The sequence below is a fragment of the Phalaenopsis equestris genome, unplaced genomic scaffold, assembly GCF_001263595.1.
Source record: "Phalaenopsis equestris unplaced genomic scaffold, ASM126359v1 Scaffold000840, whole genome shotgun sequence".
Taxonomy (NCBI): domain Eukaryota; kingdom Viridiplantae; phylum Streptophyta; class Magnoliopsida; order Asparagales; family Orchidaceae; genus Phalaenopsis; species Phalaenopsis equestris.
In genome coordinates, this window is record NW_018165280.1 from 5,949,707 (window position 1) to 5,974,911 (window position 25,205).

Sequence of the window (25,205 nt, forward strand, 5' to 3'; positions counted from 1 at the left end):
TCATAAGGCTAATGGTTACTTTTTCGATCAGAATAAGTTGTGTAACGACTTGCAAGGCACTTTGGCAGGAATAAGACTCGTAATCGTAAGAGAACACTTTTTTTGGCCTCAACTAACAAAAGATGTGAAGCGACACGACAGACAATGCATAATTTGTTATGCGACCAAAAGCAGAGGTCAAAATGCAGGACTATACACTCCATTACTAGTACCAGAGGCCCGTGGGTGGATGTTGGTATGGATCATGTGGTAGGGCTTCCAAGAACACAATAGAACAAGGATTCTTTGATGGTTGTGGTGAATAAATTCTCAAATATGACACATTTCGTACCCCACCACGGATGCTAGATGCATCGCACGTTGCTGATTTGTACTTCAGACAGGTCGTGAGACTACACGAGATATTTAGGACCATGACTTCCAATAGAGATGTCAAGTTCTTGAATAACTTCTTGAGGACCATATGGGGCAAGCTTGACATTAAGCTTCAATTCCGTTCAGTAGCTCACCCATAGACAGAAAGCCAGACAGAGGTGATGATACAAGAGTCTGAAGAACCTTCTAAGGTGCTTTATGGAAAAGAATATTAAGCAGTGGGATTTGATTGAAGCCCATGCCAAACTAACTTACAATAGATCCGTAAGCAAGGCCACGAAGCGCACCCCCATTTGAGATTGTGTACAGGCGCAACCCTCTCAGTCAACTTGACTTGGTACCACTCTTTTCGGCAACAGAGATTAGCAAAAATACTGAGGAATGGGTGCAAGAGATTCAGGAACTACACGAAGTGCCCAACACAGACAAATAAGAGAGAAAAATGTGACTTTTCAAGAAGGAGACCAAGTGTGGATCTAACTGTGAAAAAGGTTTCAGTGAAAATATGCATTTGCATTACTATATCAAAAAAGTATAAAAACTATGCAATTATGCATCTCAGATGTACAAAAATGAGTGATATCATCTACAAATATGGTAGAGAGTTCCCTATCATCATCTATATGCAAAAAATGAAAAGTTGCCAATGGGAGTGTTCAGGAAGCTCAAATCTAAAGCAGATGGACCTTTCAAGATCCTCAAGGAGCTGAAACACAACACCTATAAGATCGACTTATCAGAAGACTATAATATTTCAACTACTTTCAATATAGCGAATACGATTTCATGCTACAAATAACCAGAAGCTTCGACGAATGATGTTGGAACTCCCCCAATCCCGGGATACTGACGGGAGGCTCACATGGGCTGAACCGGTTCAGTGAAGGAATTGTAGGGGCCGATTGACCCTTAGTTCTAGGCTAGGGGTCTCCACCTCCTATTTATCTACTATCGCTCACCCACACCCACACCCACACCCACACCCACACCCACACACAGAAACACAAAGATTGATCTAGATTTCTATTGTCGACATCTTTCTCCTTTACTAGGATTGTATCTGAGAACATGTTATGCTTTAACTTTTTCCCGCTCCAAGGTGGAGATTACCTCCTTATAATCCTCCCTCTCCCGCCTTCCCTGCTTGCTCCAACACTTCTCTAGCAACCTATTGTTAGCTTCCGCCACCTCCAACGACAACCCAACTTATTGTCGCATCTCCCCCTGCCAAACTGTTGGCTGCCGCCCCTTTCCTACCTTCCCCTGCCTACCGACCTACCACCAAATCCTTTGATACCTGCAACCTATAACCCTTCTGCTGCTGCCAAACCTCTCTACTATTTACAACCCTTTATTCCTACAATCTCGACACACAATCCACCAATGCCGAACCTTGCTCTAGGTAGTCTTTACGCTTGTGCATTATTTTTCCTAATTTTAAGAGTTTTTTTTTGGTAACATCTTTGAATTTTAGCACTAATACTTTCATTCCATTGCGGTCCGAGTTAACTCCCGTATCAGTATGATCTTCAGGCTTAAGATTCTTCTATGTTTTAATATTCAAATAATCATCATATCATTATTTTTCCTAATTTTTAGAGTTTTTGTCTGTAACACCTTTGAATTTTAGCACTAATACTTTCATTCCGTTGCGGTCCGAGTTAACTCCGGTATCAGTATGATCTTCAGGCTTAAGATTCTTCTATGTTTTAATATTCAAATAATCATCATATCAAAATGCAAATTGAGGCAAAGACATTTGCTCGCATTTTTATTCCAAATTAATTTCATACAGTCTTGGGAAGTGATTTGCAATCCCTTACAAAGAAGAGCAGCAAGTGTAAACATAAAGAAAATTTCTATTAGTTGATTGTGCACACCTGTAGATGGTTCATCAAGAATCACAATTGGAGGGTCACCAATCATTGCGATAGCAACAGATAACTTCCTTTTGTTACCACCGCTTAAGGTATATGATGGCTTATCCGCATGGTTCCACAAATCGAACTCAATCAACTTTTCATTAACAACCTAGAAAAAATGCCGAATGATTTAAGCATATTTACGGTGTATAGTGAACAAAAGCAATGACTCCGTATCAGTTAACACAAGAACTTGTCCTCTCACAATATTGATTCTATTCTCCGGAACAGATTTTATTTTTGCATAAAATTGAAGATGTTCACGAGCAGAAAGAAACTCAAATAGAGCATCAAACTGGGGGCAGTAACCTATCTGTAAAAAACAAGTAAAATGAAACGCAGATTACAGAGTGCCCAAAAAAAAAATTGAAAACAACATTTATTTACATAATTTGAAAAAGGTTAACGGAGTAGTTTTACATGCTGACGTGAGGAATCAGGATTTGAACTAATTTCAGATCCAAAAATAAAGGCAGCTCCATCCGTTGGACATTCTTCTCCTGTAAAGAGGCAGAGTGACAATGCATAAATAACAAGGGGATGTACCACATGGCAAATAATTCATCCTAACAGAAAAATAGCAGATATGATTGTCAAATGCTGAGAGTTACTCAGGCTGATCAAATTAGCACCACTCGGGAGAGAACACACACCACTTGTGCAGCATATAGTTCCAGTCAACAGTCTCGAGTTCTATTTGAACTGCCTTACCGAAACAAATAAATTTCAAATTACTGTTTTATGATATTTAACCTTTTATAATTTTTGGATTCATATAGTTATACTACATGAAATATGTGGATAAGAATTGTATCATGAAACCATTTTTATAAACTATAAAACCAACAAATAAATAAACTGATGTTTTCTAACTTAATAAGAAAAAAAAAACAGATATTTTAAAACCGTTGACTCTTATACATACTTGAGAACAAATAAATATTGTTTTAAAAATTTTAAACACTCAAAAGAAAGACTGAGATACAAAACAAACGAAATTTCCAGAAAAAAAAAAAAACTTTCTATAAAAAAAAAAGAAAAAGAAATTCTACTTATTACTTGGATCTTTCTATGTACAAAGATGACCTAACAATTCCTAGTCATAACACCATCGAATGATAGCAAAATTACCAATAATCAGTGATGTCAAACAAGAGATAGTTTCCCTATTTTTTGACATCGTCTATTTTTACATTGTTCCAAAATTGTAAAACACGAGGACATGGCATTATCAGCTGTTATACAAGAAATACTGATACCTGAATTAGTCAATATTTATTGGAAAACAAAGAGAACTTTATTAATATGTACAACATGACACAATGAAAAGGAAAAAAAAATGACAACAAACCAATCTCCTGCTAGGGCTCCAAGAAGGAGACTCGAGCGTAGTAAGGGCATGGGGAAGGGTTGGTAGCGGTGAGATAGGTCAGGAAGGGGGTTTTGGGGTCTGGTAGGTGGGCTGGAGTGCTGGTTGGAGGGCTGAACAGAGAGGGTAGCCTGCAGAGAAGGAGCGGCAGGGTGCTAGGGTGTAGGACAGGTGAATGGTCAGCAAGGGTAGGCTATAGGAAAGGGCGGCAAAGCGCTGGAATGAAATATGGGGAGGCCCGAGGTGACAGAGCGGAGAGGATAAGGGTTAGTTGAGGGTAAAAGAGGAGAAACACCACCATTTTGGTGAAGGATACAACCGGAGCACTACCACCTCCTCAGATATAACCTTGGAACAGGGAGAACACTCACATAGAAATTTGAAATCTGCAAAACCAAGACTGCCCTAATACTTTGAAAACAACAACAATATATAGGCTTGAATCGAAGGAAAAAAAAAAGGAAAGAAGTAGAAAAGGAAACTCCCACACAAGAGGAAGGGATGGAAATACTCCAGAAAATAGTCATTAAAAGCTTTCCATATGTAGAGAAGCGCATAAGTGAGGCGGTAGTCCCACCTCTTCTACTTGTCTCGCGATCCTTCTGCCCCGCTTCTTCTACAGGTCTCGGGACCTTATGCTCTGGACCGGTCCCTTGGACCGGCGAGGGAATTGGCCAGCTGAACCATTTTAGCGCCCTGTGTCGGGCGTTTCAGGGCCCAAGTCAAATACAACATATCTTCTCATTATCAAAAAGTTTACTATTTCTAGGATTTACAAATACAATAATAATTTATTATCATATAAATGATAATATTCTTAATTTAAAAAAATTAAAACTATAACAGCCCAACGGTAATTGAAGTTGAATGAAAAGCACAAAAAGGGTTAATGAATATGAATCTCAATTTGACAAAATAAATATTTGATGAAATTCTATTACATACGAGAGATATCCTTAAATAAATCAATTATAACTCAGAAGAATGTTAAAATGATACCCCTAATCTAGACAGCTTCGAAATGAAAAATATTACAGATTCTTAGGCACAACCTAAGGAAAGATTACATTTCAAAGAAAAAAAATGAGGATTGGGGATCGACAGCCATTCTACAAGTTTGCAACTAGTCTTCAGAGGATGGAAAACAATAGAACTTTAAATTTCAGAGAAGTAAAATGTACTGCTGTATTGCCATTATCAGCAGAACTGATATCCTGCATACTTACCAGTTAACATTGAGAGTGTTGTAGTTTTCCCAGCTCCATTTGTTCCCAGAAACCCAAAGCACTCTCCTTCATGAACTGCAAACGTCAAAGAATGAACGGCAACCTTTGCAGCATGTTTTTTCCCTGCAGGGTAGACCTGACAACTCATAGAGCAACATTAAAGCAACATAAGCGACTTCAGAAGAAACACCAAATTCAAACATTAACTCAATGTTTCAGCTTATGTCCTGTTTTGAAATGTAAAATGCATGATGGGCCTGATAATAAGTCTGTTTAAGTAAGCATATTTGAGATTATTGATTTCGTATCACATTTTCAAATACCTTTCTCAGATTGCGCAGACAAATTATAGCATTGTCTCCAAGGCCACTGTGAATTCTCTGCCTTTCAGCTGAAACATCTACATCCTCATCAGTTATCAACATCGAGGAATCACCAAATGATCCCAATAGAGGCTCAGAATAGCTCTGAGGCGTGTCATTATTCAGATAGTGTAAAAGATGCAACCAAACTCTACTTATTGTCGACCTAATTTTGTAGTGACGTACGCATTCAAGAGAAATAGTTAGAAGGAAGTACACAGCAATCTGCATAAAAAAGAATCAGCGGGATTAGAGCATATTATACCTTGACAGGATTATATTTTCATGGTTATCTATTCTTAGAATTTGTTCGAAGTTATCCTTTATTAGCTTGTTTGACTGCTAATTTAAAAAGTGGCTTTTGGATGAATTAAATTATTAATTATTTAATTGAATTTGAAAGCTTTTCCCCTCATATACTCTCTTCATAGTTTGGATAACTCGATGTACAACCAACTGGCCAACATGTTATGCAGCTCTTCATCATAGTTACCTTGTGTAACAGGTTTCCAGCATCAGAACATTGAATGCCTTAACAGATCAAATGAAAAGTGAAGCTGCACCTAATTGTTTATAGGTAAGGAATGGAATAAGATAAAGGCTGCCAGAAATGTAGATTAAAATTGAAAGGATGGCAAGGGCTTCTTCAAGAAGCAATCGTAGAAAGAAGACTTTTGCCAGGCCTTAACAGGTTACCTAAGTCAAAGCATGAGGGAATCACCGAGTCTATGGAGAGAACAAAGCCTCGAAGAAATATCAAGATGTGTTAGACCAGACAGCCTTGATTAAACAGTGTAGAAAGATAATATCACGCTGATTAATCAAACTGATACTAAAGGAAATTATGTCAGAAGTTACCTCAACAGCTAAATAGCACAAAGAAGCACCAGTAATGTTCCAGTCAAGAATCTGATGCGTTGATCCCATTTTCATATCTTGGTGTCGAAGAGCAAGAGATGCGAGCCCATCCGCAAAGCAAAATGATGGTGATAGCCTAAAGAAATTCTGAGAAAATACACCTTTCTTCATTATAGAGGAAACAAACGAAAGAAAAATATTGAAAAAATAAGAAAGAAAACTTCATGCCACATTCGGGTCAAGCCTTGAATGGATTATCTAGGAAGTCTAAAACTTGATTGAGGCAAACCGATCATCCATCTCACATTAGGATACTATTAACACTTTTATGCTTACAAAGAACATTCACAAAATTATCTGTCACCAATCCTCCAAATTTACCAATACAAAAAGAACAAGACTCCCAAAGATCCACAACGTCATAGTTAAATTAACAAACACACATAGCGGCATATATGTATTAAAAATTTAAAGATTATCTTAATGAAATCATAATCAGCTTCTACTCTAACAAGATTCTAATGTAATGCAGCTCCTATACCAAAACATAACCTATTGGCTCGATATCAGAAATATAATATAAAATAATTCCAATTGAATAAAAAAACTATTATGGCCCAGCCAGACGAGTGAGTTTGGGTTTTATATCTTAGAGATGAATACAAATCTCTATGAAAATTCCAAGCAACAATAAAGTTTCTTATAGTACAACACTAGTACAAGAAAACAACCATGAAAAGTAGAAATTTTTTATAGATTAACCAATAACAAATGCCAAGTCTAAATAAAAAAATTAAAAAAATTAAAAAAGAGAAGAAAAAGTAAATTGCAGAAGTCGAGTCTACAGATCTTGAAGTAATGATAAAATAGTGGCAAGTGATTGATGCTCAACAACAACAATTTGCAATAAGTAAAAATGAAATATAATTAAATATAATTAAATAATTAAATATAATTAAATAATTAAATATGAATAATTTAAATTTAATTTTCTAATTGTCAGCTTACAGCACTTGCGAAAAGGTGCCATTCAAATAGCTCGCGCCCCCGCAGCTATAACCAAGGTTATCTCTTCATTCGAATAAACTGCTTGAGATAGAGGGAGAGAAGAGGAGGTAAGCCAAGAGTGAGCCAGGGAAGAAGAAGAAGACGAAGCCAAAGCGAGAAACAAATGAGAATGAGAGGCAATCTCATAGACAAGCAAGCAAGCGTTCACTTTGTTGGTCTGAGCGGTTTGAGCTAGCCTTCTTTAAGCGGCTGTGAGTGAAGAAATAAGGCATCACAACTGAAAGAAAGTTCCGAGAAGCATTTGTGCTTACTAAGCAAAGAAGAAGAGAGAAGAGAAAAGAGAGAAGAGAAGGAGAGGAAGGTTGAAGGAGCTTTGTATGAGGGAGAAAGTAAGCTGAGTAGCATCTTCATAAGCGGCGACGCTTCACACATGCATAAGACGCTCGATCGAATGTTTGTGAGCTCTGGACGTTAGAAAAGGTAAGACAGTGAGAAAACAGAGGGGTTTTGCGGCTATATGTAAGAAATCCAAAACCCAAAATTAAAGTTTCTATTTATTTCTGCTTCCTTATGCTATATAATCAATTCCTAACTTTTGTGAAGATATTTTAGGAACCCTAAAACTAAATTTTCCTATATTTTATTAAATTTTTGTTAGGGTTGTTAGGACCAAAATAAACAGCTGACGCTAATCTTCTGCTCCTCCTTTAGTAACTACTGCTACCGTTTCTTTATTTCCCAATTTATGTAAGTTGTTAATATCGATCTGCAAGAGAACTTGATGTTCTCGTACTAATATATCGACGAAATCTTCTTGTAGACAGGCAATTTCTTTTACGAGCTTAGCTAAAAACATCTAATAAAGCATACTCTCATATTGAAATTCTATAAATTGTCACATTGGGAATTAGCTTCAACAATTTTATCATATATCAAAAGTACTGCTCATGTCTTGGCTTTAGAATTCTGTAGCTGTCGACAACTTGATTAATTATTAACTGGGAGCCATTGTAAATGCGGATATTCATTATTCTCTGTTAACTCCAGTTTAGTTATCAACGCTTAGTATTCTACCTCATTATTTGTACGTGACTCTGTTAAATAATAGAAAAAACATAACATTCTCTGCTTCGTAGTAATAAAGATCAATTCGATCTCTGCCTTATCGATGTTGACCTCATTTCTGGATGAGGTCTTTTTTGTCTCTCCTTAGAGCCTAGGGTCTAGCTTTAGGCTTTCCCCGTTCGACTCTCTTAGAGGACTAGTACGAAACGCACACCATTTAGAAAATTCAAGCCACCTCGTCACTCCTTCGAGTTTCGCATGGGCGGGTTCCAAATCCTCGCTCGACATTCCGTTGAGTTGATTAGGATCGACACATGAAACTTGAGTCGAGTTCCTACATTAATAGGAGCAGCCCTAGGGAACCCCTTCGCGACCCGAACGCTCGATAACGCCGCATTTTGCGTACTCACTGCACCACACACGACTTTGACTTGATTTGACTCGCCAACCGGAAAACTCGTCCGTACGACCCCGGATGACGAAACGGACTGCGCCGACGCGTCCGAAATGTCGACTTTAGCTAGAAGAGACACCCATGTCTCTATAGTTTCGCGCACGAGCGTCTAGCATGGATATCGATGCACCTTTTTAGCAGTGCACGGGCCAGGTTCGACTCGGGTTCGATTCAGGTTGGACTCGGGCTGAACACAGGCTAGGCACCAGCTCACCTGAATTTGAAATACCTGAATTTGAAATCACCTGAATTTGAAATTCAAATTTCAAAATTCAAATGGATTATTTAAATTCTGCTTAATTAAAATTATCTTGGTCTTAATGTTTTCCATTTAATATTCCCCTGTATTTGGAATTCATTAATTTCCCCGCCAATGGCTTCCAGAGTAACGGCTCCCGCTCCAATTCTAAAAGGAAGGATCGCCTTCTTCCTCGACTGGTCTTCCTTCTCTGCCTTTCCCGAACGCCTGCTCCTGCTTCTGCTCGATTTCGCTCGACAGAAAACCCTCGCCTCCCTGCTCACACTCAACTGAAAACTTCCCCCGCTCGACAGAAACCTCGTTCGACACTTGCTCCACTCGACCCCGCTCGCCTGCTCCTCCCTCTCGTGCGTGACAGAGCAGTCGTTCGACCCCGCACGCCTGCTCCACCCTCTCGCGCGCGACAGAAGAGCCGCTCGACCCTGCTCGGCGCTTGCTCCTTTCGATCTCGCTTCTCCTTTGTTACTCGATCGCAGCTCCAGATCAAAGCTCCCGTTCGCTTCTCCTCTTTGCGACGGAGACTCGTGCTCAATCAAACTCCCTCCTCTGCCTCTCCGGAGCTCCTGTTCATCTTCCTCCGCACCGAGCCCCTCACCCGCTCGTCTTTTTCGACCGAACTCCCTCCTTCATCCGCACCGAGCCCCTCACCTGCTCGTCTTTTCCTCGCTTGATCAAACGGTCCTGTTCGTCTCCCCCGCTCCTGTCGCGCCTCTCCCTCACGACCAGAAGACCGAACACCCTCCTTCGCTCGCTCGCTCCTCTTCTGTGATTCGATCGCACCCCTAGCCAAAGCTCCTGCTCGCCTCTTGACCAAACGCCTCCTCTGCGACCGAAACCCCTCATTCCTTCAGCTCGCCCGCTCGAGACTCTTCCACGCTGATCGCGCCTCACTCCCCTCACGACACTCGCGACAGATCCCGCTCCCATCTCTGCATCTGAAATCCTTGCGAGCTCTCTACTTCTCAACACACGATCTTCCTCGACGATATCTTCCACCGGTAGCTGGCCAACCCACATTTTTTATCCAGCTAACTGCAAGCTTCCTCCCATTCGCAAAGGTAGGCTTCTTCCCCCTCCTTCGACACGAGCAACTTTTCTGAATCTTCTTCTTCTTGGACTTCACGGTATGCAAATAAATTTCTCTGCTTACCAAGTTACAGAAACTTGTCTTTGTTCCAATTCAGATGCATGTGCTTTGCTTCGGCCATACATTTTCTCAGATATTTTATTGTCGTAATTATGAATTTATTTATGCCTTTTATCGGCATATATATTTTGGGGAATGTTTAAATGCATCTTCTTGGGGTTGGTTTACATGTTGTTTTGGAAGAAATGTAGGTAGCGTTGAGATGTTTGAAAACTGCTTGGGGGGGCTTGAAAGTGTTGTTCGGTGATTAATAGCTGTCGTTAGTTACTGTAAAAGTGTTGTTCTTTGCTGCGAGAAGCTGTAGGACCGCTGTCCAATACTTTAGTAGCTGCCCAGTGTCGTAAGAAGCTGTAGGACCGCTGTCCAATACTTCTACTTCTAGTAGTTTCCCAGTGTCAGGAGAAGCTGTAGAACCACTGTCCAATACTTCTAGTAGCTGCCCAGTGTCGTAGGAATGCTATAGAGTGCTGTCAAATGTTTCTAGTCGCTGCCTAGCGCCGTAGAAAGTTGTAGGACTGCCGTCCAATGCTTCTATTTGCTACCCAGGGTCGCAGGAAGCCACCTAGTAGTCGTCCACCACGATTTGGGTTCGTAGGAAGCCACGTAGGAGATGTCTACCACGATTTGGGTTCGTTTGGACGCCATTTAGTTGCTGCCCACCTCTGTTCGGATTCGTAAGAAGCCGCATAGATGCTGCCCATTGCTGTTTGGATTCATAGGAACTCATACAGGCGCTATTCGAAATTCCTAGCCGCTGTCCGAAGTCGTAGGATCACCGTACACATTCGCTAGTTGCTTACCGGAGCCGTAGGAGATCGTAGGATCAACACACTAGCTCGCTAGTTGCAGTAACGAGTTGTAGGAGGCCTTAGGATCACCTCTTTTGAGTTCCTAGCTGTAACTACAACTTGTTCTACTGTTTACTGTTTTCTTATTTTCTCTGCAATTTATTTAAACTCCCTGTAAATTATATTGTGCTTTGTGAGTTGAACATGCAACAGGGATATCAGCAGCAGATACGTCACGTACGCAGGTAAATTTTATTTGTTATTGTTTCTTTATTGCAATTATTGTTGCTCTAACACATTATGCAGGTACTATTATGCAGGTACTGAATACAATTGAATACAATCTCAATTTCAAAACAAAATGATTTTTCAAAATTAAACAACATTTGCAAAAAAAAAAATAAAAAATAAAAACAAAACATAACACGTTCTTTCGAACTTACGGGAGTCCCTCGGAGGAGGTAACCCACGGTTGCTAACGAGATCTCCCCAGTTTAAATGAGTTTCACAACTCGTTTAAACTAAGTAAATTCAAAAGAAAATAGTGATACCGGAAGGAGGGAACCGTGAGATTCTAACCGGTGTCGCTCTAACCAACTTGAACCCCCCCATTGACAACCAAACTGAGACATTAAAACACACATGGTAAAACTGTTTGTGCTTTAGACTTTAGGACTGTCACTACGACGAAGAACTCGGAGCAACTTCGTGGGTAGCGCGGCAATGAGTTTGGAGCGAACTACAAGTGGAGGTGGTCGCCATTCTACAACAGCAAAATGAGTCCACACCAACTAAACTTTCCTAGTTTAAACAACCTATAGGATTTTGAGGTAGCTCGCCTAGAGCGAACTAAAACCTCACATTCTTTTAGGCCCCTGCACAACCATATTGTGTAGCGTAAGTCTTAACTCGTCTTAGGTTCCGAGGTTGTCGTCCAGAACGACGTAAAACCTCTTACCTCTGCGGGCTATTTACATAACCAATTATTATGCAAATGTAAGTCCCAAATAATAAAATTGACAGGATTTAACATTCAAATAAAATCCTCTCTAAAGCACAGCCACATAGCAGGATAATTTGGGAGGTCACTGAGGATTCCCCTCAGAATGTGTGACATCCCCTACTTTTTACTTTCTTTGGACTCCTGAAAGGAATGTTCTTACTTGAGCCATTCCCACTTATTTTTCCACGTCCTACCTTGAAAACCTAAACTTTGAATTCTTGAAGACTAGAACCACTGATCATTATCGAGAGTTTTCTCAAGTAATTCCCTTCACTTGAGATGTAATTAACTATAGGGGCTTGCCTCTATAGAGAACTTGAAACCCATGTAAAATAAACTCTATTTAATCTTTGTATCTTTGTATTAAACTTTTCTCTTGGAATGTGTAGTATTCAGGATGTCAGACACGATTATGCAAATTATTGGACTAATGAGGTTCATTCGGTCTCATTTTCTAAAAAATTAAAACATTACTTTTATAATCTAAACCTTTTACCTTATATATATTTAAATTAAATTTTTCACATCGAAAAAGTTGACCGACAATCGAACACCCTTGTTTGTGTTTCTTTAAGAAGCTCCATCAAAGTACAACTCCCAACATTGAACCTTGGGTTCTTCCAGTTCATGATTGTTGAGAGGAGACTACGGATAACGGGTGCGCCGCTAGGAAAACAACTAAGATTTTCCCTTTCATGGCACGAAAAGGCTAAAAAATTATATCAAATTAAAATAGTATTATCGACCACCTTGCCAACCTACCAGAAAGTGCGGTCGTGTAATCAAATATTGCTATGGATTAAACATTGAAAAAAGTTTGAACCTATAAGAAAACATATAATGTCTGAGCTTTTGAGCTATAAAAATTTAAGCTAGACAATATTTCTCAATAGGAAGATACTTTTCCTCTGCGGAAATTAGACGACGACTTAAACAGTATAACATATTTTCCTTACCATACTTTATTCATTGAACCGAGCTAACAGAGCTATGAGGGAATCCTCTAAAGTCGCGGTATACAATATCAATGGTCAACCCAAGGCCGGGGCTACTAAAATAGGTATCATCAAACATTGTTTTATTTTCAAAAGCATGTTGACATTTATCATCCCAAGTAAATTCAACATTTATCGTGGTCAATACATTAAAGCTGACACCTACCTGACTGGTTAGATATAAAACGCCTTAGATATGCTAGCTTCCCATAAAAAATCGTAACTACATTAAGCCTTTAACCGACTTCTGAGGATCACTCTCAATTTCATGGTGTCAAACAACAAATCCTAAAAGCTTCTCGGAAGTGACACCAAAAACTCACTTTAGGGGATTCATTTCAAGATTAAATTGTTATAATCGTTTGAAGATAATTCTCAAAGTATACAGATGATATTCCTTTTATTTTCTATTGATGACTAACTCATCCACATGACATCCGACCTGATTGTGGATGAGTTCATCGAAGATCATTGTCATTGCCGACTGGTAGGTCGCATTAACATTTTTTAATCCAAAAGACATTACTGTGTAGCAATAAATCCTGATTGGTGTTTTGAAAGCCCTGAAGTTCTCATCTTCTAGAGCCATTTTGATTTGGTTGCATCTCGACGATCCGTCCATGAAAGAAAACATCGTATGATACGATGCAATATCTATCATCAATTCCGGAATCGACTGCGAAAATTCATCCTATGAGATCTCTGAAGCTGACATAGACCCAGAGCTGACCATTCTTCTTTTTAACTGGCACTACACATGCTAACCACGTCGGATGCTATTCTTCACAAATAAAACCGACGACTATTAGTTTCTTCACTTCAACTATAAGTTGCTGTTCGATCTCTAGATGTATTCTCCTCGGAGCTTGTTTGACTAGAGTTGCATTTTGATATAATTCAAATTGATGCACGACAACTTCCAGAGCTAGTCCAGGCAACTCATCATAAATCTAGGCTAAACAATCCTTGTACTATGACAGTAGCTTGATCATGTTTGCGTATTCTTCTTCGTCGAGTAGAGAACTGATGAAGGTTGGCCTCAAAGTCTTTTCAATTCCTAGGATGATCTCTTTCAATTCAACGATCATTGATTTGATCCCTTCAAATTATGACAGAGAATATTTAATTAGAGGATTTTTAGAACTCTCCAATTCTTCTGCGCAATCTTCATTCTATCGGGAAAAAAAACAAAATTTCATATCAACAACCTACCTAACTGTTCTGAAACCTACACCATTTAAATTAAAAACATGATCTTTTTTTTTCCAAAGTTTTTTGAAAAGTTGAGATTCATCTTTCAACCATTGCTTAGGCATAATTCCACCATGAATAAGTTTTTGAGCACACAGAGATACCATTCAATAGACAATTCCATTAATTCAGAAGTGTCTTCTCATAGTTTTACATTAATTTTAGAGCTAGAAGAAGAAGAACCACAATAAAACTTGATCGGACTTTGCGCCAACACCGTGTACTTTCTTGATCTCCAAATGCTCAATTTTGATTGAAGAAATTGCAGTTAGTGTCATGGCTTGCACATAGTGATTGCTCTTATTGTACATCAACTTGTATTCATTTTTGTGTTCATCTTCGAAGAAAATCTCGAACTGAGACTTCTTTTGATTTATTATCATGATGCTTTTCTTACTTAGAACTATCTTCCAAGTCAATACTGATAATTGGTGTTTTCTTCTTCTCAACAATTTTATTGCCTCTTCCTCGTCGTCGTCCCCATCCTCCACCTTGGGTTCGAGTATTAAAAGTCTTTATCTTGTCACTTTCCTTATTTTGAATTTTCTGGATTCTCTTCTTTATTGGGCAGTGCATTTCTGGAGAAGGCTGTCTTGTTAAGAGTAGCATGATAAGCAATATCTTCCTGAATCCTCACTTCATGAATATAAAATAGTTGTAAGTCTCCTTTTGTGTAGTACTTTTGTCCTTCATAATAATATTTAATGCACTCTTACAGAGACGAGGGAACCATTCTATGCTCATGTATCCAAGGTCGACCAAGAAGGATATTGAATGTCTCAGAATCGATGATATAAAATTTTACAGTTGTTACTAAGTCAGCGATTTTTAAAAGCAACGTGATCAACCCAAGTGCTATTTCTCCTTTATGGTTGAAGCCTCATAGCATCATCTTGTCCGCTGTTAATCTACAAGCATTAATATTCAAGTACACCAACGTCCTTAAGTTCATTATATTGATGAAGGCGCCGAGATCCGCAATTACTCTTGAGAGCATAAATTTTTTGATGTTTAATGCAATATATATTAAACGGTTGTTACCTTTGACTATTTCTTCAACAAACAAACCTCATCCGAGGAAGTACTAACGAGCTAAGCCAAATAGGTTACATGATCTAGTAAAGCTTTGAATAATGCTTCCTTCATTTCCTTTGATAGAATCTGAGCATCGTAAATGCTCAACTTAGTTGGTAGTTTCCTAAAATGGGCTATAACGTTGTAGTCCACTTTATTATTTGATTCTCTCTCGAACAGATGCTTCCTGTACGGGTGAAATTGGCTCCTTTTATATAATCACTTGTTTTGATTTGTCATTTGGAGCTATTCTTGGAGGTAACACTTTTCGATTTTTTAAGTTCACTTCCTTTATTTCCTCCAATTCTTATACTAAATCCGAAGATATTTCCTCTTGAGTTGTAGCAATTGGCTCTTTTGCAAGTGCTTCTGAATCTGAGAATTCCAACTCAATACCAATTGACGTCCCCTGAAATTTGGAGACAGACACGCCATTATCTAAGTTATTCTAGTTGTTATTGTCGTTTCTTCTTTGTTGTCCTTGGGCCTATCATGATTTTATATGATTTAAGAACTGTCGTTATAATTGAAATTAGAATTCGAGTTGAATTGGTTGTTATCAGGTGCGTCGTCACAAACAACAGACAAAATGTTGCCGAAATCATAGAAATCATACAAAGTCAAGGTATACAAGGATTTCTCTCCCAAATCCGCGACAACTAATCTAGGTGAAGCATCCCCTACTCTACGCTTTAAGCCTCCAGTTTTCTTCTTCTCCATGATCTTCATCATCTTCGGCTGGGGTATAGCTTCTGCCACCTCAATAGATAATGCTAGCTTTACAGGTTTATATTCTGAATTACAAGTTCTATATTCTGAATTGAAGCTTGTACCGAAGCAGCCTGAACCTTTAAAGATTTTCTTTAAGGATTTCGCCCAAACCCATCAACGGCTCCATAAGGATTGATCAAAACAATGGTATCGACTGAAATCATACTAACGGAACATTTTTTAAGTTCTCCTAAATATTCTTTTGGGATTATTATGTTCCTTCACTTAAAGTTTTGCTCGAGTCAGTCTTTAAAACTGAAGCAGTCCTCTATAGTGTGACTGATCATTCTGTGATACAGAAGGTACTTCGGGTGGTATTTCCTGCCAACATTTGTACTGATGATTTTGCACCTAAGCAGTCTTCTATACTGTGACTGATCTACAATTAAAAGAGAATTTGGTGCCATGCAAATGCTACTTAGTCTAGAGCAAAACAATACTACATCCCGTGCCCAACTATGTACCTGAGATTGGTATGGAGGCTATCCTGACAATCATCTCTGAATATCCCGTCCTTACATCTAAGGTTGATTGTAAAGTTGCCTCAAAGATGCGACTTTTAATAATTTTTTAGCAGAAAAAAATAGCTAAACTGATTCCCGCCTGATGTCACTAGGAGAATAATTATTTTTATGAATGGCTGACCTCGAGAAATTTAAAATTAATGCGAAATCATTAACTAAAAACAGTATTATTGATTCAAAACTGAATGATGAAAAAAGATGAGCAAATTAGAACGAAGCTGTAAATCCAATGCAAGCCCATAAACTGCAACATAACAAGAACACTCAAGACATACCTTTAAGAAAGAATTAGCTTCTTTAGTTGCATTCACAAGGCCCATAATGAAGGAAATAACCATCAGAATAAGCCCACTAAGAAAGTGAAACAGTAAAATTATATTCTGCAATTCAGAGAAAGAAAACTTAAATATTAAAATCACCAAAAAAATTACAGAAATATTTGAATAACATGCTAGAAATTATCTACCTGTGCAATTGAATGATCAGTAAAGAAAAATGTGAGGCAATAAGTCAAAGCAGCAACTGCAGCACCATATTCCAAAAAGATGAAAATTGTTGGCATCAAACTACCACATCCAATGAATTGATTCAGGCCTACAAATGAAGCAAATATCATGTAAATAATGTATGACTTCGATACGGGCCGTAGGACTACTTATTAGCACGAGTATGCCAGTATAAAAGGCATACACGCGCATGCTTACATGTCTCTTCATGTATGGATGCATGTACACGAGGGGAATTAGCTAGGGAGGTTCACGTGTTGACCAACATAATATGAAGAAGCTATCAAATCAAATGCCTTTTATAAGCACACATATTAAGAATCTAGACAAGGGCCACTTTCTTCCTCCATTTACTGCTTACTAGAGCGGCTCTAAAACCTTAATAAAGGGTAAAGTATCCACTGAAAATCTAGGCATTGGCAAGAGGTTCGCCTGCATCTAATCCCATATTATTTGTCACTGAGGGTGACAGTTGAGAGAGTTGTGACCCTGCACAACAATGTTGGGTGAGCAACCACTTATTGACATCTAGATCACACATTGCTCAATGGTCAAATATGAAAATTATTAAAATTACTTACTAAGCTGATTACTGTGCAGTTATTATTAGCTTTTAATTGCTTACTTTATTCTTCATTTTCGTATTTATGAATTTCCTAGTTGTTCTATTTCAGAATTTATGTTCCTTTTATTTGGGTTTTGAAATATGTATTTATAGCCCTTTTCCTATCAAAAAATGAATCCTGAATTATTCTAAAATTTAACATGGCATCATTGCATGCCATGGTTTGAACCGTAGAGGTTCTGCCCTAGCCAACGTTTTGTTTATGCAGGTTTTCTGTAGCCAGTCTGATTGGCGACTGACCCTAAAAATTTTTAGCGGAGCTTTCTCTCTCTAGAGAACTTTTCAGCAGGGCTTTCTCTTTCCAGTGGAAATCCCAATTGAAAATTCCTTCTGCCGCTAACAGTTTTTTTTTCTTTTTTGCGGTTTGTTCTAATGGATCTCAAACCTTCGGGTATGTGGAATTTTCCAAGGTTCAACCACTGATTCGTCCTGTTTTCCTCCTGTCGCCAGCCCTTCCTCCTGCAAAGGGAATCCTTCTGTGTCTCGGCAACCCAACATCACCTTTCTCTCCGTCGGAATCATGGGACTCCACCACCGAGTTTCCTACTGATGGTGTGCTTGAGTCCACCAGAGGATCGACACCGACCTCAATTCCTCCGTAGAAAATCACATGAACTTCCCAATCACCACCAATAAACCTAATGGTTCTAATTTTCTCCAATGGTCCAAATCCATGTCCTTGTTCGTCAAATCCATGTCCTTGTTCCAAGAGGGACAAAAATTTAATTATCTCATAGGTATGATTCGTGAACCTAAAAAAACGGACCCAACGCATGGAGCGTGAAAAGTGAAGAATTCTATGGTCATGTCGTGGCTGATTAACTCCATGGAAACTACAATTGGTCGTGCGCATATGTTTCTTCGGCCAATGCCGTATGAACTGTAGTTCGGGATACCTAATCAGATGTGGGGAACTCCAGCCAACCTTATGAGGTTTCAAGAAGATTTGCGAGGCGAAACAAAAGTCGAGAACCATGACCCAAAAATACAATGATTTGGTGGCCTAATGGATGGAATGCAATCTCTACCATGACTATAAGTGAGACTCTTTGTCAGACCTTTTTCTCTTTAAAAAAGTTGTAGAAAAGGCTCGCATGTTCCAATTTCTGGCGGGTTTAACAAAGACCATAATGAAGTCTGGGGCCATATTCTTGGCCGGGATCACCTGCCTTTTGTTCACGTTGCATTCACAGAGATTCGAGGCAAAGAGAGCCAGAGATTTGTTATGCTCGACACTTCCACTTTAATCAAATCATCTGCTTTGGTCACTAATAGTACTCAACACTCATCTAGGCCATCTCGAGCCACTGGCTCCACTTGCGACTACCATCAAAAACTCAACTATACTTGTGAGAAGTGTTGGAAACTCCAAGATAAACCTACATACAAACCTTCAGCCAAATTCTCCTCTGTCAAGGGGTCTCACTACGACATCTGAATCTATTACGACACAACCAACTCCCACTCGGAACGCTTTAGAATCACCAGACTCTCTCAAGAGTCAGATGGAGTAAGTAACCAAGCTGCTTGAATCCAATCAACTCTCTTCCAGCCCATCTACCTCTCACGTCCGTCAAGGTACCATTCTTATGACGCTCACTCTTTTTGTCTCTTCTAGTCCATGGATCATTGATTATAAGTCAAGATCAATACTCTTATATTTAATTTTGTCACCACCCGACCCTTACGTGGAATTAACCAAGACAAGAACAGATATTCAGACAGTGTGAAATAAATTTTCTATATTCATTTACTATTAACAGATGAAATAATCATTAAAAATTAAAATAAAGCGATGGAATTAAAATTTACCTCCTTGATGGTTCCCTGTATCTTTTTTAAATGTTTTCTCGTCTATCACTCATTTTTAATAATTTAATTAAACCTAAAAAGTTAGTTAAAAAAACAGTTAGTTGAACTAACCAAGTGAATAATTATACTTCAATACTACAGTAATATAAAGAAAAAAAATATGCATGCCAGTTAAGTTTCTTTATAAATTGATATAAACATTTAATATGCTATTCAAATAAGTGTCTGTTTGGGGCAGCTTATTTGGTGCGGTGGAGTTTTGAAAACGCAGCTGACCTGTTTGGGTATATTACGTTTTGACAGCTTATGCGTTTTCAAAACGTTGAAAAAAACGTTTTCATACCGTACCTGTCTAGGTGCGGTGACAGCTTTCTGGCTGCGACTTGACTTTTTCAAAAAAATAAAAATTTGTAGTAACCACCACACCTAGCTTATCGACAGATTATTTTTTAATCAGCTTATAAGCAGATTATTCAATAAGCTGCAGCTGCCTCAAACAAACCCTAAGTCTATATCAATATCATTTAATATCTATACAATCGTCACAGAAAACACCATTTAAAAATTATACCACTTCAGGTACATTAGTGTGCACCCAATAACCTTCAATATCAAAATTATTTTTCATTCACATGCATAGATACATTAGTGTTCCCCCACTAGTATCATCAATGTGTGCTCTATCATAGCCAAGTATGCACATGCAAACAACTATAAATCCTTTTGTTTACATTTTAAATATTATCCAATATCTTTCTGTAATAACATGCATGCATAATAACTTAGTATATGCAAATCATTCATATTTATTTCTAGATAACCAAATTGAATAAAAAGGCAGAATAATCTTATTCTAGTTGCAGAACGAGATATTCTGACTAATGATATTCTAATGCGAGTGATTTAAAAGAAATATAATATTATTATTATTTAGAAGTAAAAGTACTCACATTGATGACGTTTAATTCCACAAAATTTAGCCCTGACGTCGACTCTTCTAAAGTTAAAACCTAACATAAACATGATATAAAAATTTAATTTATTATTATTTTAAGTAAACTATTAACTTTTCATTATTAAAGTATTAAATTTTCATTATTTTATTATGTTTATTTTTTTATTCAATAAATATAATTTTATATATAAATATATTATTATTATTATTACCATCACTTAAATAAAAACTATTCTTATTTCTTCCAAACCCTTGGCCCGGTTTGACTCGTACGCTCCGCCCCTTCTATTTCTTCTTGTTCAACTCGATCACACAGGATCAAATCATTGTGCATGAAGAATCATCTCCCGCACACTACTCTTCTTCGACGCTCAACTAGGGCACGATCGAGGCTCCTTCATCTTCCTCCTCGACTCGATACCAAAAGCAAAATCTCGCGCCTCTCCTCAACTCGGCATCAATTCCCTTGATTCCACATGTGAGTAAAACACCATGGGCACTTCGTTTTATAGGCAAACTTGTCTCTTTAGCTTCTAATCCCCTAGCTTTCACTCCAGTTATTTGTTTCCTCACCCTTTCCCGATTCATGATTTCCTCTTTCATCTCTATTCATTTCTTCTTCTCTGTTCCTTCATTTTCCCTGTACTTCTTCCCCCGTACAGAACCGTTACAATCTTCCCCACTAACAAAAATTTTATCCTCAAAATTTATAAACAAACCTCAAGTCATTTCTCATTAAACGGATTAACATTAGTAATGAAAATGTAATCACTATAAAGGTAAATATTTGATACATGACGACTCAACTATACTTTAGAAAACATAGTTGTTGGGGCACAAAAACATACTAGATAACATCAAACTAGTCGGATTTCATCACCATCAACAACAGTAGGTTTTTCAGGTTCACTATGAGTGAGGGAAAATACTTGAGCTCAAACAGTCTGTTGTTGATGGTGATGTTTACTCATAGTCAACGAAGACAACCTGTTTGAGCTCATAGTCAACGAAGACAACCTGTTTGAGCTCACCCTCGACCCAGCTTGACCTGCATGCCCCGCCCTTCCCTTTTTTCTTCGACTCGATCACATAAGATCGAATCAAAGTGCGTGAAGTATTTTCTCCCACACACTAATCTTCATCTTCGATGCTCAACTAGGGCACAATCCAGGCTTTTTCTTCGTCTTCCTCCTCGACTCGCTCGAGACCACATGCAAGATCTCCCGCCTCTCCTCAGCTCGACATCACTTCCCTCAATTCTACAGGTGAGTGAAACACCTTAGACGCTTTGTTTTATAGGAGAACTTGTCTCTTTAACTTATGATCGCCTCGCTTCCACTCCTTCAACTGTTCTTTTCCTCTCTTCTCCGATTCATCGTTTCCTCTTCCATCTCCGTTTGTTTCTTCTTCTCTCTTCATTCGTTTTCCCTGTTTCTTCTCCCCCCTATAGAACCGTTACAAATTTAAAGTAAAATTGATTATATGGAAATCAAACTTTTTCCACATAAAATTATAAAGGAGCAAACCCACATGTAGATTATTGTTAGCACACCATCGGCATGCAACCTTATGATTATAATTTATTTCAGCCACACTTATCACTGACATCGTTCTAGGGTTCCTAGAAGGTGTTTGAGAAGCGAATTCAACAAGGAGCTCATTGCGGAATGGCAAGAGAATAAGAACATGAGAGGTCGATGGCATTTAAAAGGTAGCAGGCGATGTTAGCGACTACAATCTATTGTTGGACAGTCGTATCGAGCATTTCGATGATGAAATGACGAGGAGTATCCATCACTTTTTTCTGAGCAAGCTACAAACACACCATTTGCAAAAGGAAGAGGATACAACACTCCTTAAAGCATAAACAATATATTATAGTCTTAACAATACATAAAATCCAAGCTAGCTTTCCCAAACAAAAAAATACAACATATATAGTCTACTCATAGAAAATTCCCTATTTAGGAGGCAATACAAATAAATGAGAAAATGAAAAAAATAATTTATGCAAAATTGTTAACTGCACAAAATCCTAGCCCGTCCTCCTATTGCAGGATAGCAGAAGATCCCGCTCTACATCACTTTCCCTAATACATCTCTGAAGGCTTATGAAATTAATCTACCACAATAATAACAACTACATTGCCTTATTGTATCCAAGGCAACTCCACTACAAAATCTATGCTCACATCAATTTCATTCAACCTTAAAACACATTCATCATTCCAAAACATATCTTGAAAGGATAACTAATCATCCCTTTTTGGCAGAACCAGAGCTAGAACTGCACATAGATTGGTACACTCACAAACCAAGCATCAAGCCATTAAATCCATTACCTATTTTTCACACTCAAACTCGACTGAGCAAATCCAATAAATAAGTTTATCTGGACAAACTGAGTTTGGGATGAAATCTATGGTATGTTGGACTAGTTTCAGAGACAACCTTTCCTTTCTGACTTTGTTCAAACAAGTTCTATTTCATCATACAGATAGAAAAAAGAATATTGTTGCTCATACTCGTGCACAAAAAATCATACATGATAGTTTTGTTGTTAGGAATGTTGATAGATCACATTTCTTGTTTCCTTTTGTTAATTTTGATAGTGCTCATGTTTTGGCGGGCCAAGCCCCTTTTTGTATCATTTGTACTACCTTTATGATATATTAATTGAAACACAACTTTAAAGTCATTGCCGACTCCTTTTTCCTTATTTAGCCACGACAGAGAATATGAGTGAAAGTGCCTCAAGTCACGAGACCCAATTTCTTCACAATATGTGTCGACAACAAGTTCTTACTCCACCCCATCGATGATGAGACTACTGCCTTCCCGTTCACAATGCAATGGGTGTAGAATATATTGTGATATAACCATTACGAATCCCTCATATCCTCTATGTATAGGACCAGTCGAACCACTGCGTCTCCCCACTCCGTTCCTCCACTCTCCTCGTCGCTAACCTTCGCGCCCTGCTCGGTAAAAGACACAACTCGACTCATCAAGCAGCTGGAGGCGATGTGCCCAAATCCGTTGCATCAGAAACATTTTCTGGTCGGGAGTGTAATAGATGTGCTGCTCTTTTCAGGCTTCTTCTCACTGGGTGTGGCTCTATCCTCATCGAAATAAACTTTTTCAACTCCCTAAGATTTGCTCCTGTTGATGTCTCCAACTGTGGGTGGCTTCCTGACTGGTAATGATTGTCTGCTTTGCTTTTGTAGCCATTCCACTTTTAATTTTAAGGTTTGGACATCCCAAAGTGAACAATAAGACTGTAGCTGGACCAAATTGTAAATAGCAGGCTTAGACCCCCCAGATAACGAACTATGGTGTCTTCCTCTGGCTAGACCAAATCACACTTCATCTGCAACTAGTCAAATTGTGCCATGAACTTCTCCACTTATAGGTCGCTCTGCTGCAGGTGGTAGGATCTCAGAAACATGTCATGACGGTAGTAGGATGGGAGGAATTTACTCTGAATCACTTTCTTCATCTCTCTCACTTAAAAATCTTATCACTGCATTTTTTTTCCCTACCCCTTCAAGTTGTCCCACCACAAAAAGACACTCTTTTGATAGCTGCAAGCTTCATTCTTTTATCTTCTAGCACTTCTTTGTGCCCAAACAACCTCTCAACTGATTGTAGTCATTCGATAAAATCATTTGGACCCATACCTCTATCGAACTCTGATAGATCCACCTTTATTATGAAGTCTTTGTGTCCTCCAAATGATTTCTCCTCTCTAGGCCACCTCTGATATTGTATTCCAAAACTTCATGGCCTTTCTTTTTCATCACTAAAGACTCTTCGAAAAAATAAATAATGACAAAAAACACGAATGGGGGGCCACCGATGGACGGTAGGAGAGGCAGGCCGGCTAGGTGCAAGTAGGTGGATGGTTATAGCATGGAGAATTCGAAGGGGACTAGGTGCATCTGTTCAATAAGAGAGTGGTGGGGGGGGGGGGGGGGGGGGGGGAGGGAGGGAGAGAGAGAGTTGGAAAGTATCGTAAGGTTGCAACATTAGGTGGGAAAGGAATAGGCAAGTGGCAGAGGGAAACTGGTGCTGGGAGGCAGACGATAGAGAGTCGAGGGGTGTGGAAAGGATAGATGGCAACAAGGGGAGGTGCATGAAGTATGGTAGCGAGTGGGGGAAGTGCATTAAGAAGCAATAACAGGAAGATACACACCACCTCGGGACAAGTTACAACCCGAGTATCTTCTCACCGTTAAATACAACTCTAGAATGGAAAACGGGATGCTAGAGGCTACCCTACCAGAAACACAAGGAAAATTAAACCCTAACACAATAAAAAAAAAAAAAAAAACATATATATACTGGTAGATAAATATGGGGGACCGCCCCGCAACCACGCCCACACTTGGGCGGCAACCCTAGTCTCAAGCCAAAGACTGGCCAGCCGAGCTGAACTAGTTCAGTCGCCGGGTCAAGCCCCACGTTAGTGTCGCTTTATTTTGTGTCAACTGAATTATCTTCTTTCTATCTCCAAGCTATGCAGATGGATTCTCCCTCTATCGTCTGTTCTACTTTATTTCCTTAGCCTTTTCTGCTCTACCAATCCCCCCCAATCAGCTTTATTAGATATCAAAACATTTTTTGTCACCCCGCCTACGTCATCTTCTTAAAAGGGAGGTCCATCTCATATATGTGAGCAAATATTTATAGGAGCGTTGCCACTTAGAGTGAGTGAAACAGAGAGAGAGAGAGAGATAAAATGCACACCAAATATGAAAAATAGAAACAGTGCCAGTGAAACTGGAAGTAAGAAGCTGAAGAAGTCCCATGCAAATGTTGATATCCAATATGTCCATATAGATACCTGAGTAGAT

General features: G+C 38.8%; 1 protein-coding gene across 2 annotated transcripts in view; it reads right to left on the reverse strand.

Annotated features, from left to right (window-relative positions):
- The window catches only part of LOC110031584 (ABC transporter A family member 1), a 188,455-nt gene that overhangs the window by 8,153 nt on the left and 155,097 nt on the right, over window positions 1-25,205 (reverse strand). For both annotated transcript variants that reach the window (XM_020734836.1, XM_020734837.1), the window contains exons 26-34: window positions 25,099-25,195; window positions 16,918-17,045; window positions 16,727-16,831; window positions 6,113-6,259; window positions 5,216-5,479; window positions 4,893-5,028; window positions 2,718-2,797; window positions 2,503-2,610; window positions 2,256-2,406 (exon numbers count right to left, since the gene is read on the reverse strand). In XM_020734836.1, coding sequence (XP_020590495.1) covers window positions 2,256-2,406; window positions 2,503-2,610; window positions 2,718-2,797; window positions 4,893-5,028; window positions 5,216-5,479; window positions 6,113-6,259; window positions 16,727-16,831; window positions 16,918-17,045; window positions 25,099-25,195 — 1,216 coding nt within the window. The remainder of the gene's footprint in view (window positions 1-2,255; window positions 2,407-2,502; window positions 2,611-2,717; window positions 2,798-4,892; window positions 5,029-5,215; window positions 5,480-6,112; window positions 6,260-16,726; window positions 16,832-16,917; window positions 17,046-25,098; window positions 25,196-25,205) is intronic.